Source organism: Rhynchophorus ferrugineus, unplaced genomic scaffold (assembly GCF_030347505.1).
Source record: "Rhynchophorus ferrugineus isolate W39M unplaced genomic scaffold, kcgeb_rfMv2 rfM9, whole genome shotgun sequence".
Lineage (NCBI taxonomy): Eukaryota > Metazoa > Arthropoda > Insecta > Coleoptera > Curculionidae > Rhynchophorus > Rhynchophorus ferrugineus.
Window position 1 is genome coordinate 1,830,229 of NW_027472588.1, and position 21,271 is coordinate 1,851,499.

Here is a 21,271-nt window from a genome sequence, read left to right on the forward strand (position 1 = left end):
TATTGTCGTTACTTTGACAGTGGTGTTCATAAATTATCACGCTTCATCTGATCTTAATATATGAGCGTTTTATTATTTATAACAATTAATCTAAAATTTTCTACGTTGCTTTTTTATGAATAGTATAAGAGATGACGTTATTATTCGTTTCTTTCTCCTCGAAGCACGAATGTTTGAGAGTTTGATCTTTACCGAGAGATAAAAAAATTTACCCTTTTTACGATTTACTTATTTTTTGCTCTCATTTTCTCTCAAATAACCGTAAGTTAATGGAAATCACAGGGATTATTAGAATTTTACACTGAATCGAATGGTATCTATTTACACAACCTTTATTTTATAAGATATACAATGAATTGTTCATTTTAGTCACCTATCTTTAAAATTGTATATTCTAAAATTATTTAACATGGATTTTCGTTTTCTACACCTCAAACTACATATATTTTGAAAGTTTTATCTTTATTCGGATGGTAGAAAAAGTTGCCACTTTCTTGTATGTATTTAATCGTGAACATTTCCGTTCAAATTAGCACAGCATATCAAAAAATATACGTTTTGTGACCTTTATCGTTATCTAGAAGATAAAAGACCATGAAAATTAGCTAGGTAAAGTCGCAAGACCAAAGATGTATGGTAGTTACTTAATATCTAATGCTCGATTCCCCGAACTGACGACGGAGTATGATGAAAAAACGCACGTGCTCCCATACGGCTAATCAAACATCAAGCGAAACATCCGCCTCGGACTATTTACAAGTGAACGAATTTTTATCTAGGTCGGCTTCTAGTTGAATAGAGGCCATTCAGAACGCTATAACAGCGTCTATTATAAACAACTAATTGTTGGTGGCGCGGATCGTTCGTTTTGACACAATCATATTGCTATTTATATATTCTTCTTTCGAAAAACTGATATTTTCGGTGAATCCGCATTTGTAAATAAAAATAAAAGTTGCCTCTGATTCGGATCTCGTTGATCAAATTATTATTAAGAAAAACACGCTACAATATAAAATGTACTGGAATTTAAAATTGTAACAAAAATTTATGAAATCAACGATAAAAATTAAGTTAATGCTATGAAAAATACGGTTCAGAATCGAAATCGAAACTCCCTTTTTCTATCTCTGTAAACTCATTGGTCATTTTTTTCATTACTAGAACTGGGACCTTTTAAAAACACAAAATAGAATAGTGTATAAATGATAATAAATAAAATAAATTGATTGATGGTGAGTCGTCACATTTTAATAATTTTGTTTAATGCATCTTTTTGTTTTAATCCAAATAAAAATGTAAAGCAATGTTCCAGAAATTCAGAGAGAGCTTTGGCCTTGGAAATAAGAGAAGGAACAACATTTAATTTAAAACAAATATATAATTGGAAATAAATATACTGTAACAATTCTTGGTGCTAGGTTTCTGAAGACTTATCTAAGAGCTTTGAAAAATATGAAAAAATAATAAAATTATATTCCCCAGCATAACAATTTTTAGATCCAGTAAATGATTCTGTACTTGTCACTTTAACTCCAGCTGCTTCGGAGAGAATTTAATTGATTTAGAGTTCATTATATTGTCTCAAAATAATTAATTAACGTTAGTTATGTTTGCTGTGACCTCTCCGTACGTAATATAATGATAAATTGTTGAGTAATAAGGTCATGAGAAAATATACGACGTCCATATTGTATTTTAATAAACCGTTAATAGCGTATCTCAATATAATTCCTTAGATAATTCGGTTTTAATGGAGGATCTAGTTTGAATGGTGCGCTATTTTCTTCTGAATCGAACTACAATATAATACCCGGAAAGAAATGTAGCGATATATATATGTATGCAGGTCACGGGGACACGTACTTCTCGTGCTCACCAAAAAAATATATTTTCTCATATTTCTTACGGAATTTATCGGCTTCGGTGTTATCTGAATGTTAATTCCGACATTACTGTACCTTGATCGTGTTTATATTCGATTTAGACCAGAGTATTTAACATGAAACAGAATATGGTCATTGTTATTCCATGATTATTTTTGATATTTACGACCGATTAGACTGTTAAGCGTGATAAATCCACGGAGGGTTTATCTATCTACATTGATGGGAACAAGGATGTAATTGTTGCTATGTCAAATATATTGAAATAAAGTTCTTCAGATAGGATAGCCCTTATTAAATGTATAACTATTTATTTTCATTTCATTTAAAAGTTAGACACACTGGTATACAAACTGGTGATGAAATCAAATTAATGCCGTGATTTTTAATAACGATCTTTATAGGAGATGTAGAATTTGCCATAACCTTAGCATCTGAAAGACAGTGTTCAAGTTCCGAAGCCATAAAAGAAGATTGGAAAGATTGTTCAAAAAGGCAAATTTTAATCCTAATCATTATCATACTTGTCTTCCGCACGCACCATCTTCGAAGAGCAATAACTAACTCCTGTAGCTAGACGGATTATTACTTCAGCGGTAGACACCAATTTCTTCTCTTGTATTGTCGATCCCAAGTATTTAAACTCTTGTACTTGATCTAACTAGATCCCGTTGAGACAGTTGCAGGCGATTCACCAGTTGCCAATCTTCAAACGTCACGTATCAAAATGTCATGATAGTTAGGTGTTCAGTTTATAAGTTACAGTAGTTTTTGCGAAACAACTTTTGTTTTCAAGGTAGTGGATAGAAAGAACAGTTAACTATAGGTTATTGCTTGCAAATGTCAAAAGAATGCTCTAACAGCAACAGAAAAAAGTTTGCTTCAAATGAAGAGCTAATTGCTGAAGTTGAAGCCTACCTCAAGACTAAAGAAAAATAATTTTACTAAAAAGGTATTTAATGAGAATCTAAGGGAATACTGGACAGATTGCTTCGCACAGTTTGTATTAATTGACCTCGAATTAGGTCAAATTTCAACCGGTCTTGTGATACGTCCCGTAATAACGTGAGTGTTATGATGAATAAGCCTCCAAATTACCATCGTATATCACCAAGGAACCGTTAATATCAGATTATTTCGTGGGGATAAACATATTCGAAAATGGGCAGTAAATTCAACGGACCCTCTGCCGACTAATGAACGCGCCGCGACCTCCACGCGGATCCTCCTCGCTACGCCACTCCGTATCTGTCAGATTTTAAACCGTGCGAGATTAAGGGATTAGAGTCGTGCCTCATCCGGGGAAAGGGTCCGCGGCCGATACGTCACTTAGTGTAATATAAATCATACGGATCGGGAGCGAAGGCAAGAGAAAGCAGGAAACAGGAATGCTGCTGAATTTTTAATTTATGTAGATGATATGGGGTACAACATGTTTTATAATAATTGATTTTTTAACTTATTTTTCAGTTCTTGTAACCTTATAACTTTACGGATATCTTTGTTTGTTTAGATACAAATTATTTCTGTTGTTATAACTGAGGATGTTCTCATAATTGTTTCTGACATTATTTTGATTCCGCGAAAAATATACTGTGACACATATTTAAGCAGCTTTAAATATATTAATGAGCTGACATATATACTTAAAACAGACAGATGTGCACATGAAAAAATCCTGCACGTGTAAAGGGTGGCAAAATAGACGCTCTAAATATATCTACGCTCAGCGTAGAGTTGCACATGAAGCGACGTAATCGGTATTGGGTCAAGAAATATGATAAGATAACAAAAAATCTCAAATATTCATTACCTTCAGAATAAGAATAAGACTATCTACATATAGCCTATCCAAGAAAACACCCAATACACGTCATCAAGATTTATGACGCCAGCACGTCGCAATATTGTCACATTATCTTTAAAATTTTAATTTACGACGTTGCCCAGTTTGTAACTGGAAAATTATTATTACCAATGTTTTGAAGAAAATCGTTTTTATGCATATAGATTAAATCATCAATAAATTATCAATTTTTTCTACCATCCAGATAAAGATAATACTCTCAAAATATATGTATTTTTGGGCGAAAAAAAGCCGTAAATCCAAGTTAAATCGCTTTAAAAATTATAATTTTTAAAATATGTGGCATAAACTGAAGTCCGCCAATTTTTTAAGAATACACTTTTCATTGTATAACTTAAAAACCAAAGGTTGTATAGAAATTATTATACTACCATTCGATTCAGCGTTAAATTCTTCATAATTCTTGGCATTTTCACGAACGAATGATTATTTGAATAGATATGACAGCAAAATAATTGAAAATGACAAAAAATCGCACATTTTCACGACTATATACATGGAAAAAGTGCGAAATTTTTTTACCTTTATAATCGAGATGGAACTCTCAAAATATATGTATTTTGAGCTGAAGCAAACGAAAATCCGGGTTAAATTACTGTAGCAATTACACTTTTCAAGATATATAACATAAACTGAAATCCACCAATTTTTTAATAATACACTTTTCATTGTATAACTTAAAAACCAAAGGTTGTATAGAAATTATTATACTACCATTCGATTCGGCGTTAAATTCTTCATAATTCTTGTCATTTTCACGAACGAATGATTATTTGAATAGATATGACAGCAAAATAATTGAAAATGGCAAAAAATCGCACATTTTCACGACTATATACATGAAAAAAGTGTCAATTTTTTTTACCTCCCGAATCACGATGGAACTCTCAAAATATATGTAATTTGAGCTGAAACAAACGAAAATCCGGGTTAAATTACTGTAGCAATTACACTTTTCAAGATATATAACATAAACTGAAATCCACCAATTTTTTAAAATACACTTTTCATTGTATAACTTAAAAACCAAAGGTTGTATAGAAATTATTATACTACCATTCGATTCAGCGTTAAATTCTTCATAATTCTTGTCATTTTCACGAACGAATGATTATTTGAATAGATATGACAGCAAAATAATTGAAAATGGCAAAAAATCGCACATTTTCACGACTATATACACGGAAAAAGTGCGAATTTTTTTTACCTTTAGAATCGAGATGAAACTCTCAAAATATATATATTTTGAGCTGAAGCAAACGAAAATCCAGGTTAAATTACTGTAGCAATTACACTTTTCAAGATATGTGACATATTTTTTTTTAAAGGCGTGTAGTTTAATTTAATTCATCTTAAAATACAAAATGTATTGTATAGCATTTTGTACAACTTTATGAATATATCTTGCCATATGGAGATGGCGAAACAAGCCCTTAGAAAAAACAACATAACGTTACAAGCTTGGTTGGTTCCATTTTCGAATCAATCCAATTCGAATTGCATTAAGTCATTTTTCTTACCATCAATAATTTATATTAAATTCTTGTAAAAAATTATAAAATACTTATAGTAGTTCTACTCTAAATAAATAAACGAAAGAATATTCGTTTATTAGATATTAGATATATTCCAAGAAATTTATGGAAGCTGGTGTTGAGTGAATGTTATAACCATTAATTTTTCCTCTTGGTTAAAACACGCGTCAGTTACGACACGCGGTGTAAACATACGTATCGATACTTCCCCCGTATTGTTTATTGAATTTTAATATTTTCCATTTATTTACAGGTGAGTGAGCAAGATATATACCCTCTACCATCAAGGATATTCATCCGATTTACGACCACGGTGTTGTTTATCTCAGAGTAAGTATATTTTAACTAGCTCCCATCCGACCTCAAATTTATGTAGCATTAACCTGCCGTTCGCACCGGCCGATATTTGTTTTCGATGGCCGCATCTGGCCCCGACGAAGAGCTTTTAATAAAACCGACGGCCCACTCCCCGGGTAGGATTCGGCGAACTTCCTGTTAAATTGGAAAATTGTCAAGTTTTTTTTTTTGACTTTCGTTCGGAAAATGAAAAAAGTTTTTATTCCCGCCTTCGGATCGTGTTCTAATTTTTTTCCACCGTTTTTTTTATCAGTCAGGAGTCGTTTTTGAGGCTGAGTGGATTTTCTTATTTACATTTAATTATTGGGAGGATGTAGGATATCGATCAGAGGTCGGAATTCCTACCGTTGAGTTCTAAAGTAGATATGTATCTGTCAGTACCAAAAATCAATCATGAAAATTACTACAAAATCACTGCTGAGTAAACAGTGAATAGGTTTTGACAATTCTGTGTATTTACTTTACCAGGCATAAATGTTACTTCTGTAATAAAATAGATTTGCAAGAAATTGACGTTCGGAGCAAGGCAATTTTAAATACTCGAAATCCGTGCCTGGCGTAATTGTTTTGACTTTACTGGGCTATTTGTATAGTTATCAGTCTTATTTCTACATTATGTCAATAATTTTGTATTATAATTATAATACTCTAAAGGGCATCGATAGTGTAAGGTCCTCTAATGTAATTATACATTGGTAAAATCTCCAAGTTCTTAATTTTTGTTCAGGCAGAAAAAATTTACGAAAATGTAGTTTGATCATCTGCAATTTATTGTTATGAACACCATTCTGATGCAAGTATTTACCATTTTGACTACGTAACTACTTTCAGTATCTTATAAACGTAATATCGAGGTAAATAACACTGAGATTAGACCTCATTTGTTTTGTTTGTTGTGTATGTGAGTCCATAATTATGTTGTTCTTTTTTTCAATTGCTAAATAACACGGAAAATTATATTTAACATAATGTGATATTCCTGATATAAGATTTGAATGCCGACCTGGCAGAAAAAGTAGACTCTAGTGGACGTGGAAGTATCTAGTTTTTTATTCATCAGTTAGTTCCATGGGCTGCTATGGACAGTGCTGCTAAATATTAATAAACAGTTTAATGTTAAGAAATGTGTGAAATAATGAGCCACTTGCTTTCAATAATACTATTCTCGCAGTTTCCAAATGCTATTCTTTAGACAATAACGATTTTCTTGCAATTTTCTGCCAATTTTCTTTCAAGTATTATATGGATAGTGTCATTTCATAGCTATGCATCTGGAATACTCCTTTCTTTGTTAAGGTCATCATATCTATAACACGATAATGGAGAATAAAGAGCTAACTTTTTATTAGAGCAACTATTGATTAGCATTCAAGAATCAATTTTATCTTTTTTTTTTGGTAATTGAAAAAAGTTTTAATTCCTTCGTTGGAGAAGCCCTAATTTTTTCCACCCTTTTTTTCACTAAGTAGTCGTGTTCGAAGCTCGGTCGATTTTCGACGCCTTCCCCATGCCTGGACCCGTTTTCTTATTTATATTTAATTGTTGAGAGTATGTAGGGTAGATATCCACCTGAAGCCGGCCATAAAAAGGCCTATTAATTTGCAGGATTGAAAGGTGTTTTCTTCGGTTCGCTGATCGCCCGGCGTAATTGAATTCCTCCCTTTTCCTGCGGGGTAGTATAATTGGGATTTCTTATTTATTTTATATCGTAAAACTTGCCGCCGGGCTTTGATTATTTCCGTCTGATGTGAACGCAATAAATAAAATTCCTAACCTAAAAGCTACTTAGTGTACGGGGTTAGTGGTGATGGCTCAATTCATATAATTTAGTGGTTTCTAACCAGGGCGGTGCCGCCCACCGGTGGCACCGGGCCTTCTGGCTGTAATATGTCGTACCATAACACCCGATTTTTAACATCAATCATTTCGAAGCAAGTAGGATAATAATTATAGACCTCAATTATCTAGAGTGCCGGGTACTTTCTTATTTTATTGTCAGTTATATGAACCATATATTATGTCGGCCTGTTCGAAAAGTAATTTCGGTTATTCCTAAGAGATGGCTTTAAGGCTGCGTATCTTTAATAATATGTATTCAATGAAGCTACACTATTAAAATTGTGTGGTGTTTATTTATTGAAAGTTTTAAACATATTCAGGTAAACATTTAACAGTAACTCGATAATTGCAATGTTATTAATGTGTAAGCTACACTGTTAAAATGTAATACTATGTACAGTAATATATTAACAAATAAAATAATTTACTATAAAATTTTACTGACATGTAGCAGTACTGGAATGTTCCTAGAGTTTTGTCATACATTCTGTATTGTTAGTCCTGTGATACGGATGACTGATTGACGTAGTGATGTGGATTGATAATGGCAATTGTTGCCATTCGTTATGTACCATTTTGTTTCAGGTACCTCTATTAATATTAACCTCTTTCCAAATTGTTACTTTTATTCCTTGACTGGACCCAGAAACAGAAATTGATAGAAATAGTACAATACAGGCAGTACAATTGCCAAGAAAATGTTTAGAGTATTTTCCGTACTTCAATATCTTTTATTATCACTGGTTTACGGTGGACCAAATCAAAGCAAACCAAACCTAATTTATTTTTTTGTTAACTTTTGGTATAATTTTTTCCGTGTATTTTGCCCATATCTTAATATTTACTCTGTTATTCCGCGGGGAAATGAATCCAACAAATTTGAGATTATTAAAATAGGTCCAGCTGTTCTTGAGTTATAAATTTTGCAACTAAATTCTGTGCATTTGGATTATAACAAAAACTTACAGTTGCGTTTATTAATTTTCTATTTCTATTTTTATTTCTTTAACTATGAACATCGTCCGTTTTAACCAACTTTCGATGACCTTACTTCTTACGATATCTACGGAGCAAGAGTTTAACAGTTCCACTTTTAAATTGACTCTTGGCCTCTCTCGCATAGGCCTAATACGTGCCCAGTTTCCACAAAGAAATCGTGTTGAATACGCGCCGCAGCTAGCCCGACCCGCTGTACGCCTTCACCAGCAAATAACAACAACAATAATAAATAATACCATATGGTACCGCGACGGCCGGCGCCAAGAAATGCGGCGCTACGCCGTGTCGCAATCGGTCATTGGCAGAGGCTCGTGTTTTGGATCATCTACCATGCGATGCAGTCCTTTATCAGCTGGAATTGATTAGTATTCGAGACGTACGCACACTCCCGCAAAAAATGTCTCGTCTTGCCTCTTATATCGAAACAGAAATTAACAGTATGTTATTGTTTATACAATTAATTAGTCTGTATTGATTCGTTTTTGTATCTGACCAGAGTGTGAAGATTAAATAAATTATTAATAATGTCGCCGGCTTGGTTGGCGCAATGATAAAGGCGACAGGACGGTCCACCTACTATTGCGATAGTCACGGGTTCGAATCCTGCTGGGACATGCTCGTAAATTTATGTTTGTGACTGTGCAATATCTGTGTTTGTCCAGTCACGCCAGTATCCAGGCTGGGTAAGGCCGGATGTCTTCTGGGATGATTTCTAAGTTGGTCACTCGCCAGTCGGTAGGCTTAACGCCGAGGACCGTAGTTCTGAACCAACCTTCATAAACCATCGTTGGTAAAAAGGAGACTTTAAAATATATTTTAAAAAATAATGTCTATTTATTTTTTATTTGTAATTTTACTCTTTTCGGCATTATTGTATTATTTAGTAGCTGATAATGTATTATATCCATGACAAAACATAACATACATAATTATTATATAGACAATAAATATAATACTGTAAATTATATAAATAAAATAAACAAGATCTTCTGAAGTTCTCTTGCTTCGGTTGTTTTTCCACTGTTCTGAAATATTTCTTTGGTACATTTATTCCAGTTCTTTCTTGCTTCCCATATTTTCTATCTGTTTTTACGTATTCTTCCAATGACTCAATATTGATGTCTTTTATTATTTCATGGCTTCGCATCTTGTCCATCTTTGTTACACCCCTGATTCTTCGGAGGTATTTCATTTCTGGTGCTTGTTCTTACTGTTATCTCTAAATACCAACAACAAGACAATTGATTTGTACACTTTCACTTAATTTGGATTGATGTCAAGTTTTTATTAATGAATGTTCTATTTACACCAAAGTACAAATTCATGACTTCTCCAATTCAGGCATCCATTTCCATCTCCTGGCTTTTGCACCCACATACTTAAATACATTTGCTTGTTCTATTTTTATACCCTCAGTTTGGATGTTTATTACTTCTGCCTCTTTTATCATCATAACTTTAATTCCGCTTTTATTTATTATCATTCTATATTCTCTTAATATCATATTCTATCTGTTCAAGGCTTTCTGTAGGTGTTCTGGCCTATGAGTTGTTATTAGTGCATCCAGAGTCCATTGTCATCAAGGAAGATAATGCTGCATGTTTTTTCATGTTTTGCATGCAAGTTTTTCAAACAGAAATCTTTAAAGTTTTACAATGATACAGTAATGATTTTAACATAAAAATGACAAGAGGTCATCGATCAAAACGATACATATATTAATTAATTATCGTTTGAAATGTATAAGAATAAATGTGTTTTGAGAAACATAAAAATACCTTGTTTGTGCTTTTTTAAACCAGTTTTCAGGTGGTGCAAGGTCCGGCATATCGCGGGGTAAAACCGGCATTGGTTATTTTACATATTTCGTCGATAATTTCGGGTAGATTTGCGTGGCCAAGGGACTGGTGGCGGGCTAGTGGTGCACCTGGCGCAGGTGCCACCCGATCGAGGGTAACGCGATCAGATTTGTCGAGACGCCGTTCGAAATCTTCCGTTGTTTTTTTGTTTCGTTTTCGTCCTAATTGTGGCTTTTTTCGCGTCGAAATCGCGCGACTGGCGTTGTTCGGTTGCCAACGGCTCGTATTTGGGACGACAAAGCGACGGAGGGTATTTCAAAATCGTGCATCGATTTATTTATATACCCGTGATAATTAAAATCTTCATTTTATCCGGCTTAACTATATTTCAACTTACATCGAACAGGTCGTTGCGAAAATGACACACGTGGGGAGTTTTATTATGTTCACATGTTGTTTATGTCTGCCTTATAAGATACATTTAGCACGCTTATGCGCATTGTCGTGAATCTTAATGATGATATTTTCATAATGTATGGCTTACTGCGATGGATTTGGCAGCTGCTACTGACCCATTACCAAGCCGGATACACGCGCCAATATCTGTCAATTCTGGGAGTTTTGGAAGCGACAGCGAGTTTTCGCACACGTCAATAACTCGTTATATCGTTCAAACAGTACCAACAATTTCGTAATTTTCACAAAAATCTTAGAAAATTAAATATTTAGGACCGTATTTTTTAGTGATTTGTATGATTTTTATTATTTTTTAAAATATAACTTGAATATCATTTTGAGTTTAAGGTTAAGTTTAATTTTATGGTTTAACTAATAAAACAACAAGTTCTAGATAGATTTTCCTTTTTGTAATTAAGATACTTCTGATACTGTAGATTAAGACTCTCCTCTAAGAGAAATATATTCTGTTCAGCACTGTTTCCTTTTTAACTTCTTTAGCAGAATGATTTATAATTATAAATTATATATAATATTTGGGTCTAAATTTAATTTTTAGGTTTAATTAATAAAACATCAATTTTTAAGTAGAATTTAATTTTGTATTCTGGATACTCTTCCCCAGATACACCAGATTGTCATGAAACTCTCTGTTTGTTTGGAAGGTTCGGATTACTAGGTTATCCATTTAGTTAGGTTAGGAATGAAGGAATGAAGAGCCATTGAGAAAAACATAATTTATTTTTTGCTTTAGATTTCCAGCTCTTACCTATAATTTATATGTGAACGTTTAAAACTTAATACCTGAGTTGATATAAAATACGCAGCGGCCAACAACAGTAAATTTAATACGTAATAAATTGATATGTGCATACTGCGGTCTGATTTTTTCTTTCGTGGCTAATTAAATACGGGAGAACTGTAAGCCGGTAATATGTCGGTAAGACTGACCGATGAAACACCTGTCACCTTCCAATCTGGCTCCTGCGGGGTAAAAAGAGCGCGCGGCGCGAGTACCGCCATCTGCCCGTCGAGCGAGGTCGACAGGAGTCGCCAGCAACCACCTGCCCCTATCTTCTCGCTTCGGAACGAGACAAGACGGTACGAACGTTTTTTGTGGACCAAAATGGCTTTTTTTCCTTCGTTAGTTCGTCGATGGCGTCGTCCATCATCTTCGTGTCGGTTTAGTTGGTTGACGACTAATTAGTCGGTGAAAGTCTGGTTGTTTTGCAATTATCCCCGATGGAAATCTGAGTTCTTGTGGTCATACCGCAGCAAATATCGACCCTGGTGGTGCTATATCTTGTTTGCTTTCCACGTATGCAAACAGTTCTTGCTTGTATATTTTTGTCGACCTTTATATCTATTGTAGTTATTCTTTACCACATACCACAACAATTCGATTTAATTGGATATGCAGGGATAGGGAGGAGAAAAGTTTAGCCCTGGGGCCTTTTATATTTACCAAGTGGAAATTTCAAATACTTCATCCTTCACCATTCCATTCCATTCCTTAATTACACCCTTTGCCAACCACTTGTTGGAATGTTTTTGTTGGATTCCTGTTTCTAGCATGAAGAACAATATATCTGCACTGAATTATTAAAAAATATTATGTTTACAAAACCTAATCGAATATAAAATAAATCCTTTTTTTCCATCAACTTTTGTTGTCTTTACACTCTTCAGAGGGCGAATGTTTTATCTCTTTTTAACTGGAATAAAATGAGAAAGAAAATATCATTTGGTATTAAAACGAATCTGAATCAGTCGTCAATAATTCTTATACAGAAATCGCCGCTTCTGACATATACAAATAACTGTTGTTCATTATTTATGTTCTACGCTGTTTCTGTGGCTGGCATCTGACCTGATAGAAACAATGGTAACCGCCTGGGCTATCGATTCCCTAAACTGGTTACGTATTCAGGAAAAGTCTTCTGGGCTACATTTCCCAGTCTCTTATCTCAGGTGCGCTCGGCAAACGTGAACGAAATCCGAAATGCGTCCCGTCCCGCTGTATAATTGAAATAAAACGTCTCATTCGTGGCGCTGCAGATGTCTCGGACCGTATGCAACCGCTCCGCGTACGTGGATGCTTCCACATTGACGGTTTACATGCAAATTTTACTGGATCGGGAGATTGTATGTTTGTGTGTACGGCCGACTGGGCTCGAGTTTGACGTTCTTGTTGTCGAGACTGTCGTTGTTCCCGTTTATTTTGAGGACATTTCTGTTCAATTATTTGGAATAGGTCTTTGGAACACTAGGAATTGATTGAAAACAACCTAGTTGATCTGCGTTGATCTAGTTACCTCGCAACAATGAAAATGTTTTGAGCTCAAAAAATTATCATGACTTATAAGCTTTTATTTATTTATTTTTTATTTTTTTCTGGCAAACATCAAATGAAGGTGAAATCAAAAAGCTATAGATTATAAACTTAATGTATGTGTTTGTGAATGAATATTATAATATATGTGATGAAATTATGGATTGACTAATGAAGTGAATATATTTTTCCATGCTGTTTTGATTTAAGTATCCATAAATTGTGATGAAACTATGTTTTTCTATATCTTACGACTGTTGTGTTACGACTTAAACCGGTACCACTCTTGTTATAAAAATAAGAAAATAGGATAAAGCAAGTTCAGAATATAGTTATTATGTTGTTGTCTCTACCTTTTAATGGGAGGGGAGCATACATAGCATAAAATGTAACGTGACAGTGAACAAAAGAGACACTGTTCAATGCTAGGCTCATCAAGACTCAATTTTCTTTGGCTTCAACCTAAATATATTGCAAATCACAAGTTTCATGAACTCGGGTGATTTTATTCCAGATGAAATGTTGTTGAACGGGAAACCAAAACCAAAAATTAGAGGATGATGTCTGTTTGAGGTTTGATGCATTGAAAAATGTGCTTTCGTGTATACCATTGATCAATAAATTTATTTTATAAAATGACCGTTTCTATTTGATTCCCCCTCGTAAATGTTTTACTTTTTTTATAAATAATCAAGCGTATTGCGGTCTTATCAATCAGCACACCCTTTTTTCATTTCCCACATTTTTTATCTGTATTGTGATAGTAAATATTGATACTCTGCAAAATTTCTTAATGCAAGATCGAGCAAAAATTGCGTATTTTTATAAAAATGTGGCCCAAGAAATGATTGACGACCAACTAGGGCCAATGGGGAAGATACAAAAGATCCACATCAATTGTATGACCAATGGAAAATCGAAAAATCGTCTATGAAATGAATTCTGCATCGAATAGTGACGGGTGATGAAAAGTGGATTTACTTTGAAAACCATAAGTGCAAGAAATCATGGTTATAAATTGGCGAAGCCGGTCGATCGACTCCAAGGTCAAATCGTGTCGGTCACGAGACAATGGTCTGTGTTTGGTAGGTCCAGGGTATATTACGAACAGTTGAGACCTGGTGTAACAGTTAATAGTGATCGCTACCGCGAACAAATGATCAATTTGAACCATGAATTGATAGAAAAACGTTCAGAATGGGCCCCGATACACGGGAAAGTGATTTTATAGCACGATAACGTCTAATAGATGCATATAATCAAATGGTCAATATTTCGAATAAATATTTTTCCATTTTCTTGAAAATTATGTTTTTTCCCCAGGTAATAAACATACATAACGTAACATATAATAAAATTGTTCTCATATTGATTGCTGATGATATTAATGAATCATTGATAATAACTAGCTAAAAACAAAAACTGTTATTGTTTATATTATAGTTGGATACTGAGGACCTTCCGTTCTTTATTATTCTACGATAAAAGGACCGTAATTCGATTTCGGCTTTGTGTTGTAATGTTCGACCCGTAAGTGGGTAATTAAAAAATATATTCGTCGTAGGAACGTGCCTCGCCATCGCCGTTTCGTGTTATCCGCGAGCGAAAAAATACGACGGTCTCGCCGCGTCACCGTTAGACATGGCTTAGAGCGATGATAACACAAGAGTCTAGTTCTGGAGAATCCACGTATGCGCACAAGGATAAAAGTAAGCAAAAGTAAAGTACAAGCAAAGTGCCAGATAATCGTTATCGTTTCATAGTTGGCACTGCTGGCACTCCGCCCCTGTTCAACATCTGAGATTATATTTCTGGGTATTTTGTAGACAGTTATTCTATGATGTAAAATTCGACATGCCTCAAGATCGCTACAATATAATCAATGAGCAGTGATTTTGGTGAAATATACTCTAGGATTAAATTCAGAATGGCTATTGTAGTACGGTTGATCCTACGATTGCTTGTAAATGGCAACGTCGCAAAATCAGGCGGAAACTATCGAAGTTTATCGAATACCGATTGGTATTCTCCAGAAATAACTCCTACTAGTGATAACGATAAAAATATAAACGGCCGATGAATGTTTGGTGTTAGCGATCTTGCGGTCGCCTCCCTTCGCGACCCAGACGGTTTTAGCTTGTAACTACAACGCGTCCGTATATAAAATTAGTTATATTTCACGCGGTTATTTATGGTTATCGCTCTATATTTAACCATCGGCCAATATGGCGGCCCGGTCGGGTCTATTAACGACGCCCGTGCCCGTTTATTTCTTCCCAGTTTGGGTGTTAGGGCGGCTGATTTATAGACTGGGTTGCACCTGTTTATCCTATTGATTTCGTCGCTCTTTACGGTTTGCTCCCATTGACGGATTTATGGCACGGCTAAGTCCTGCTGCCGTTTAATGGAACAGAACGTTTTCGCGGAGTTCGTTTCGGTTGGTAGTTAGCTGCCAGGTCTTTTATCTCAACCGTTTCCTTGATTGTCATCACAACTACAACTTAGTAGAGAAAATGAAGAGGTTTAAAAGATAAACTATCTACAGCATGTGCTAAGATTTGTTGGTTTATTTTACTATTAGAGCATTTTAAAATTGTTTTCCTTCAAGGTACAAAAACAAATTTTTTTTTAAATAACTCACTTTATATTGCATAATTTTATCATAGTGTAAGTGTGTGTGTATGTAAATTATGATAATGCAACTTTATTATTGTTGAAAACAGCTCGATTGAAGTGATTGTCGCAGCGGGCTACAACCGAGCTTTTACCCATTCCTTTAACCCAATTGTGCAGCACATTGTTGATTGTGTCACTATAATGGATCATTTATTTGTGAATTATTAGGGTAAAGACTATAATCCAATAAAATAGACGTCACATCGCAAGTGATTACTGACAAGTAAATTAAAATGATTGTTGTTAACAAATTGTTTCAAGAAATAAAGTTTTTTAAACAGAAATATAAGAAAGTGGCGAAATGCTTACATCCTAGATAAGATTAAGAATCTCAATATATAAGTATCATGATGTGAAAGATACGAAAATCCATGTTAGAAGGTCTCAAAATGTACAGTTTCTAAGATATGTGAAATAAACTAAAATCCACTCATTTTTGGAAAATATACTTTTCATTGTATAACTTAAAAACTAAAGTTTGTTCAAAAATAATTGCACCACCATTAGATTCAGAATAAAATTCTTTATAAATCCTGCAATTTTCATTAACTTGTGATTACTTGTCCAGAAATGACAGCAAGAATCATGAATATGACAAAAAATCGCAAATTTTCACGACTATATATATAGAAAAAATGGCAAAAAATTTTACCTCATGGATAAGAATGAAAACTACAACATATATGCATTTTAAGGTGATAGAAACGAAAATCCTTGTTAGAAGACCACAAAATGTACAGTTTTTAAGATATGTGAAATAAACTAAAATCCACTCGTTTTTGGAAAATATACTTTTCGTTGTATAACTTAAAAACTAAAGTTTGTACAAAAATTATTGCACCACCATTAGATTCAGAATAAAATTCTTTATAACTCGTGTAATTTTCATTAACTTGTGATTGCTTGTTCAGAAATGACAGCAAGAATCATGAATATGACAAAAAATCGCAAATTTTCACGACTATATATATGGAATAAGTGGACAAAAATTTTACCTCCTGGATATAGATACAAATTTCAAAATATAAGTATTATGATGCAAAAAAAACGAAAATCCATGTGAAAATGTCTTAAAATGTATAGTTTTTATAATATGTGATATAAACTGGAATCCACTGATTTTTCGAAAATATATTTTTCATTGTACAACTTAAAAACTAAAGACTGTATAGAAATTATTATACCATTTGATTCAACATAAAATTCTTTATAAGTTCTGTAATGTTCATTAATCAGCCATTTTTACAGCGGAAATGGCAGCAATTTTCACTTACTTTCCATTGTGTACTTATGATGACATGGTCATAGTCCAAGGCGTTTTTGTGGAATGGTTTCTTTATTAACTCAGTTAAAAATCTTGGAGATATGAATTGATGTATTTAGAAACTATAGGAAGTCTTTTCCTTCGATTTTGGCTTTAGGATGGAACTTTAATAACCACTTTTGGAGCAACTAACAAAAGTTCTAATAGCGAGCTGTGCACGGTGTTTTTATGGGATGTAACCGTTTAAACACGAAATATCAATTCCACCAATATTGTTTTAACTTGCTTTAACGTTGTGCTATAGTTTTAACAAACTATAGCACAACGGCCCTAAGTAACTAAAACCTTCGAAATATATAATGCATAGTGCCGTTTTCTCACGCCCGTCAGTTTGAATTTGTTGTTATTATCGTTTAGACTTTCTATTTATTTCAAGATAATGAAAGACATATTTTATATCGTTTTATGCTGTAGCCTTCACCTCAACGAGCTTCATTAAGTAAAACACCGGAGAAAGTCGAAGCTTTCGATGGAACGTACACTGATCAAAGCCCCTTTGTATCGCAACAAAGGCCTTTGTTTTCATTAAAACCCAACGGAAAAAAATGTTAATAATCAAACGATAACAGGCCTTTAGAAAAACAAGTACAGTTAGTATTTGTTAATAGCCGGTTATTTTTCGATAATTAATACGGTACCGTGAAGAAACAGGCATCGGTGCCACTCACCCACAGATGCCACTTCCTTAACGAGGGTCAGCATCCCCCTCGGATTATAGCGTCGTGAAATACGACAAGGTCAGAAATCCCATAAAAAGTTGTTATGTCAGGGTAAAAGTAAATTTCGGAACGAAGCACGAGCCCCATCGTACCCGAAGTACCGCCACCTGCCCGGTGACGTTGCCCGTACGTCCCTCTCACCTTCTCCCCCCCCCTCCCGCCCGAAATATCGGGCAGCTGGACCGTTTTTAGATAGACGCCATACGGAGGGCGAAGAACCAGAGATTAATGAAGATGGGAGGGATTTAGGATTTACAGTAAACAGAAGGTAATTTTGGTTTATCACATGCGCATTTTCATTTATTTGAATTCACAGTCTGAGGGAACGAGCGCCTTCTTGTTTACATTTCCTTGTTTGTTTCACTCCTCCACCTTCACAGTAGAAGTCATCAGATCAGTCAGTCATTGATGATTAATGTTATATATTATGTTTATTCGATTTTTTCCAAAGTATCGTCTGCCACTATTCTTGCATCCCGCAAAAGCCTAAATTTAAGTTTCATCAGTTTTCTCACAGCAGCTACTAGCAACTACTTTACCTATAAAAGAAAAATTAATTCCTTACCAAAATATATAATGATTAAAAATTAGACATTAATTTTTAACAGTTATTGCAAGTTTTGTTATTATTTTTATGGTCGAATCCCAGTAATAAATTGACAACTAAACTGACTATCTAGCTACATTTAGTGACCTAAAACGAATACCCTACATTCCATACTTACCTTTGTTCTTCCATATTTTAAAACAAATGTATGTTTCAACTAGCGTTGGGAACTACCAACCGAAAACAGTCGAAGCAGTCTATAGCCAAAAAACTAGCAGTTCGACTGTTTTTTTTTCAATTCGTGATGTCAGACGAAGATGTACGAATCCTTTCCTGTATAAATTGTCAAGGTCGCGGCTAGGACGACAGAGCCAGAAAGTTAAAAATCAGTCGATTGAAACTAGAACTAATAATAGTAACTAAAAAGTACACGTCTGAAACGATAGTAAATAGTAACAAAATCAGTCGAACCAAAAATAACGACTGAAACAGTCGATAGTAAAAAGTAGTCAATTACTAAACAGTCGATAGTCAATTTCGGTCGATAGTTCCCAACACTAGTTACAACACTAAGAATAACACAGCAGTTTAATTAATATTGTTATAAACTTGTTAATGCATCACAAAATCGAAATATTCTAAATTATTTGTTGTTTTCACTCGATCTTCGGTAAGTTTTAAAATGACCGATTATACTCCTTAGGTAGAAAAAGAGAAGAGAATCCGATCATTCCCTTACCTATATCGTATTCTGCGGAATTTCACTGTGGATATTTTTAATTCGGTTTCTTTTAGCCGTAAGAGCAGTCCGTAAGTTTAATGAAGGAACCATTATGTAACGTTGAGGTTTTTCTGATCAGGGGTGGCCCTTTTTTTTAAAACAATGTACGAACGTGTTTTTCCATTGTCGTGGCCTTCTACGTGACCCGATCGGCCGTCTTTCATCTCGGTGTCATTGGGTTCATCAATTACACCGCGGCAGTACGTGTTGAATAATGGAGATTGATTATAATGGTATTGTAGTACCGTCAGTCAGGTTTACAATGGTACTACTATCAAACTGAAGGTTCGATGATATCACTGCCCAACAATTAAAATGTTTAAAACTCAAAAATAATTCATTCTTATATAGTTTCATCTACATTCTCAATTATTATATTCTACGTTTTCAATGTGTGTGAATATTCGGTTTTGAATTTTTACATTTTGTGAAACCTATCTATTTATAAGTCTGTCTATAGTTTTATTTCAAAAAAGACTGAAGTGTATATACGGTCAATAACTGTTGCTGCGTCTGTGGATTGGTGAGAGCCTATATTTATGGAGCTTAATGAATATAATATGTATAAATGTACTATAAAATTCGATAGTTTTAATATTTATACATCAGGAGCAACATTTTAACTGCTATTATTAGTATTTTATTTATTATTTGTATTTCTAAAAATAAATTGCCCAACCTCCATTATTCCTATCAAGCCCCATCAAACTATTATAAGAATTATGATGATTCCGTACCGTACTACCTCAGTAGAGTTTGATTTCAATTATTTCAAAGGAGTGATTTTGATGCCTGTCACATAAAAAACCCGAATTGTCGGTATTACGTATAATATTTTAACAATACAAATGACTTTCAATGTCATTCCAAATTTCATAAGGATACAGTACAAATATGATGAAATTAATATTTGATTATCTTTAAAAAGTTTCACGAAATTAATGATATTAAACTTTGAACTTCTCTCTAAATGGAATATATGTAGTATAACAGCGCTAGTCAAGAAATAGGTCCCGGTTAGGATCGATGCTAGACGATGTAAACATAACCATTAACCTACCGGTTGCGCGACCAACAATAAATATGCCCAATAGCCGATATTGACGGGTCGTCTCTCTCTATACCTCGTCGAGGCAGGGGACGACTATCTCTGTCGCTCTCGCGGCCTATGCACTAGGACGCTAGTTTCGGATTTCTGCATGCAAGCCATGAAACCGACAGTGGCGTAGGTTCGGGGATTTTCTTTCTTTTTTCAAACGAGGTGTCAATTTGAATAACTCCAAAATGAAAAGTGAGATGGTTTTATTCATTTATGATTATGATATTTATGATATTTATAACATTAAACCTAATTACTTCTCGAAAGGCGTGTTATATTGGAAGTTTCAGGATGACATTAGATGCATTAACAAAAATAGCTGTCGCGCGTCCAGTCTTACTGATCCTAGTTAGTGACCAGAATGGGACTATTCTTTCTTGAAGAATTGTTATACTTTTTCAATGTTCAACTGATTCTTAACGAATGTTTTTTTAGTTAATTATCTTTTATTTTTATATGTAAGGAAATTTAATTACTTTTTCCACGTCATAATCGTACAATTTTACATTCGGTAATTTGTTATATCTCAATAATACCAAGAAGGCGTTGCTCAACGAAACGAACGTAGAAATACGAGTATTAGAAGTTTTATGACGTCATAAATTTTACGTAAAACTCAGTTTATAGCGGCAACAGACATACTATAATTTAGGTCATACTTAAATTCGAGCTCCATTCGGCCCATTTTTTTATAAGGTATGCCATAAGACAATTAATTAAAATGTCTAGTGAACGATTAATTTAAATCCAGTTTATCTATCTGATATTGTAAAGAAACTTTTGCATATTTATAATTTGGAAATAATGTTGCTTTGGAATGAGAATGATAGTTGTGTTGTTCTGATTGGTACAATTTTTTTGTTAAGTTAGTAAGCATGCCGTGGATTATCTGTCAATAGTTGAAAAAATTAGACGTATTTTAGTACTGTTGGTAATTGTTTATTTTATATATAGTAGCGCAAGATCTTAGAAATTTAGAATATTGTTTTAGATTAATTTTCTAAGGTATACCAAGACCAAGTGCCTTAGAACTTCAACAACTAAATGAAAGTCAA

The 21,271-nt window shown here is 34.0% G+C and overlaps 1 protein-coding gene across 3 annotated transcripts in view; it reads left to right on the forward strand.

Annotated features, from left to right (window-relative positions):
- Positions 1-21,271, forward strand: part of pico (ras-associated and pleckstrin homology domains-containing protein pico) — a 209,224-nt gene that overhangs the window by 116,001 nt on the left and 71,952 nt on the right. For 2 of the 3 annotated variants that reach the window (XM_076414049.1, XM_076414054.1), the window contains exon 3: positions 5,542-5,618. The exons of the other annotated variant lie outside the window; for it this stretch is intronic. In XM_076414049.1, the coding sequence (XP_076270164.1) occupies positions 5,542-5,618 (77 nt within the window). The remainder of the gene's footprint in view (positions 1-5,541; positions 5,619-21,271) is intronic. 3 annotated transcript variants of the gene reach the window in all.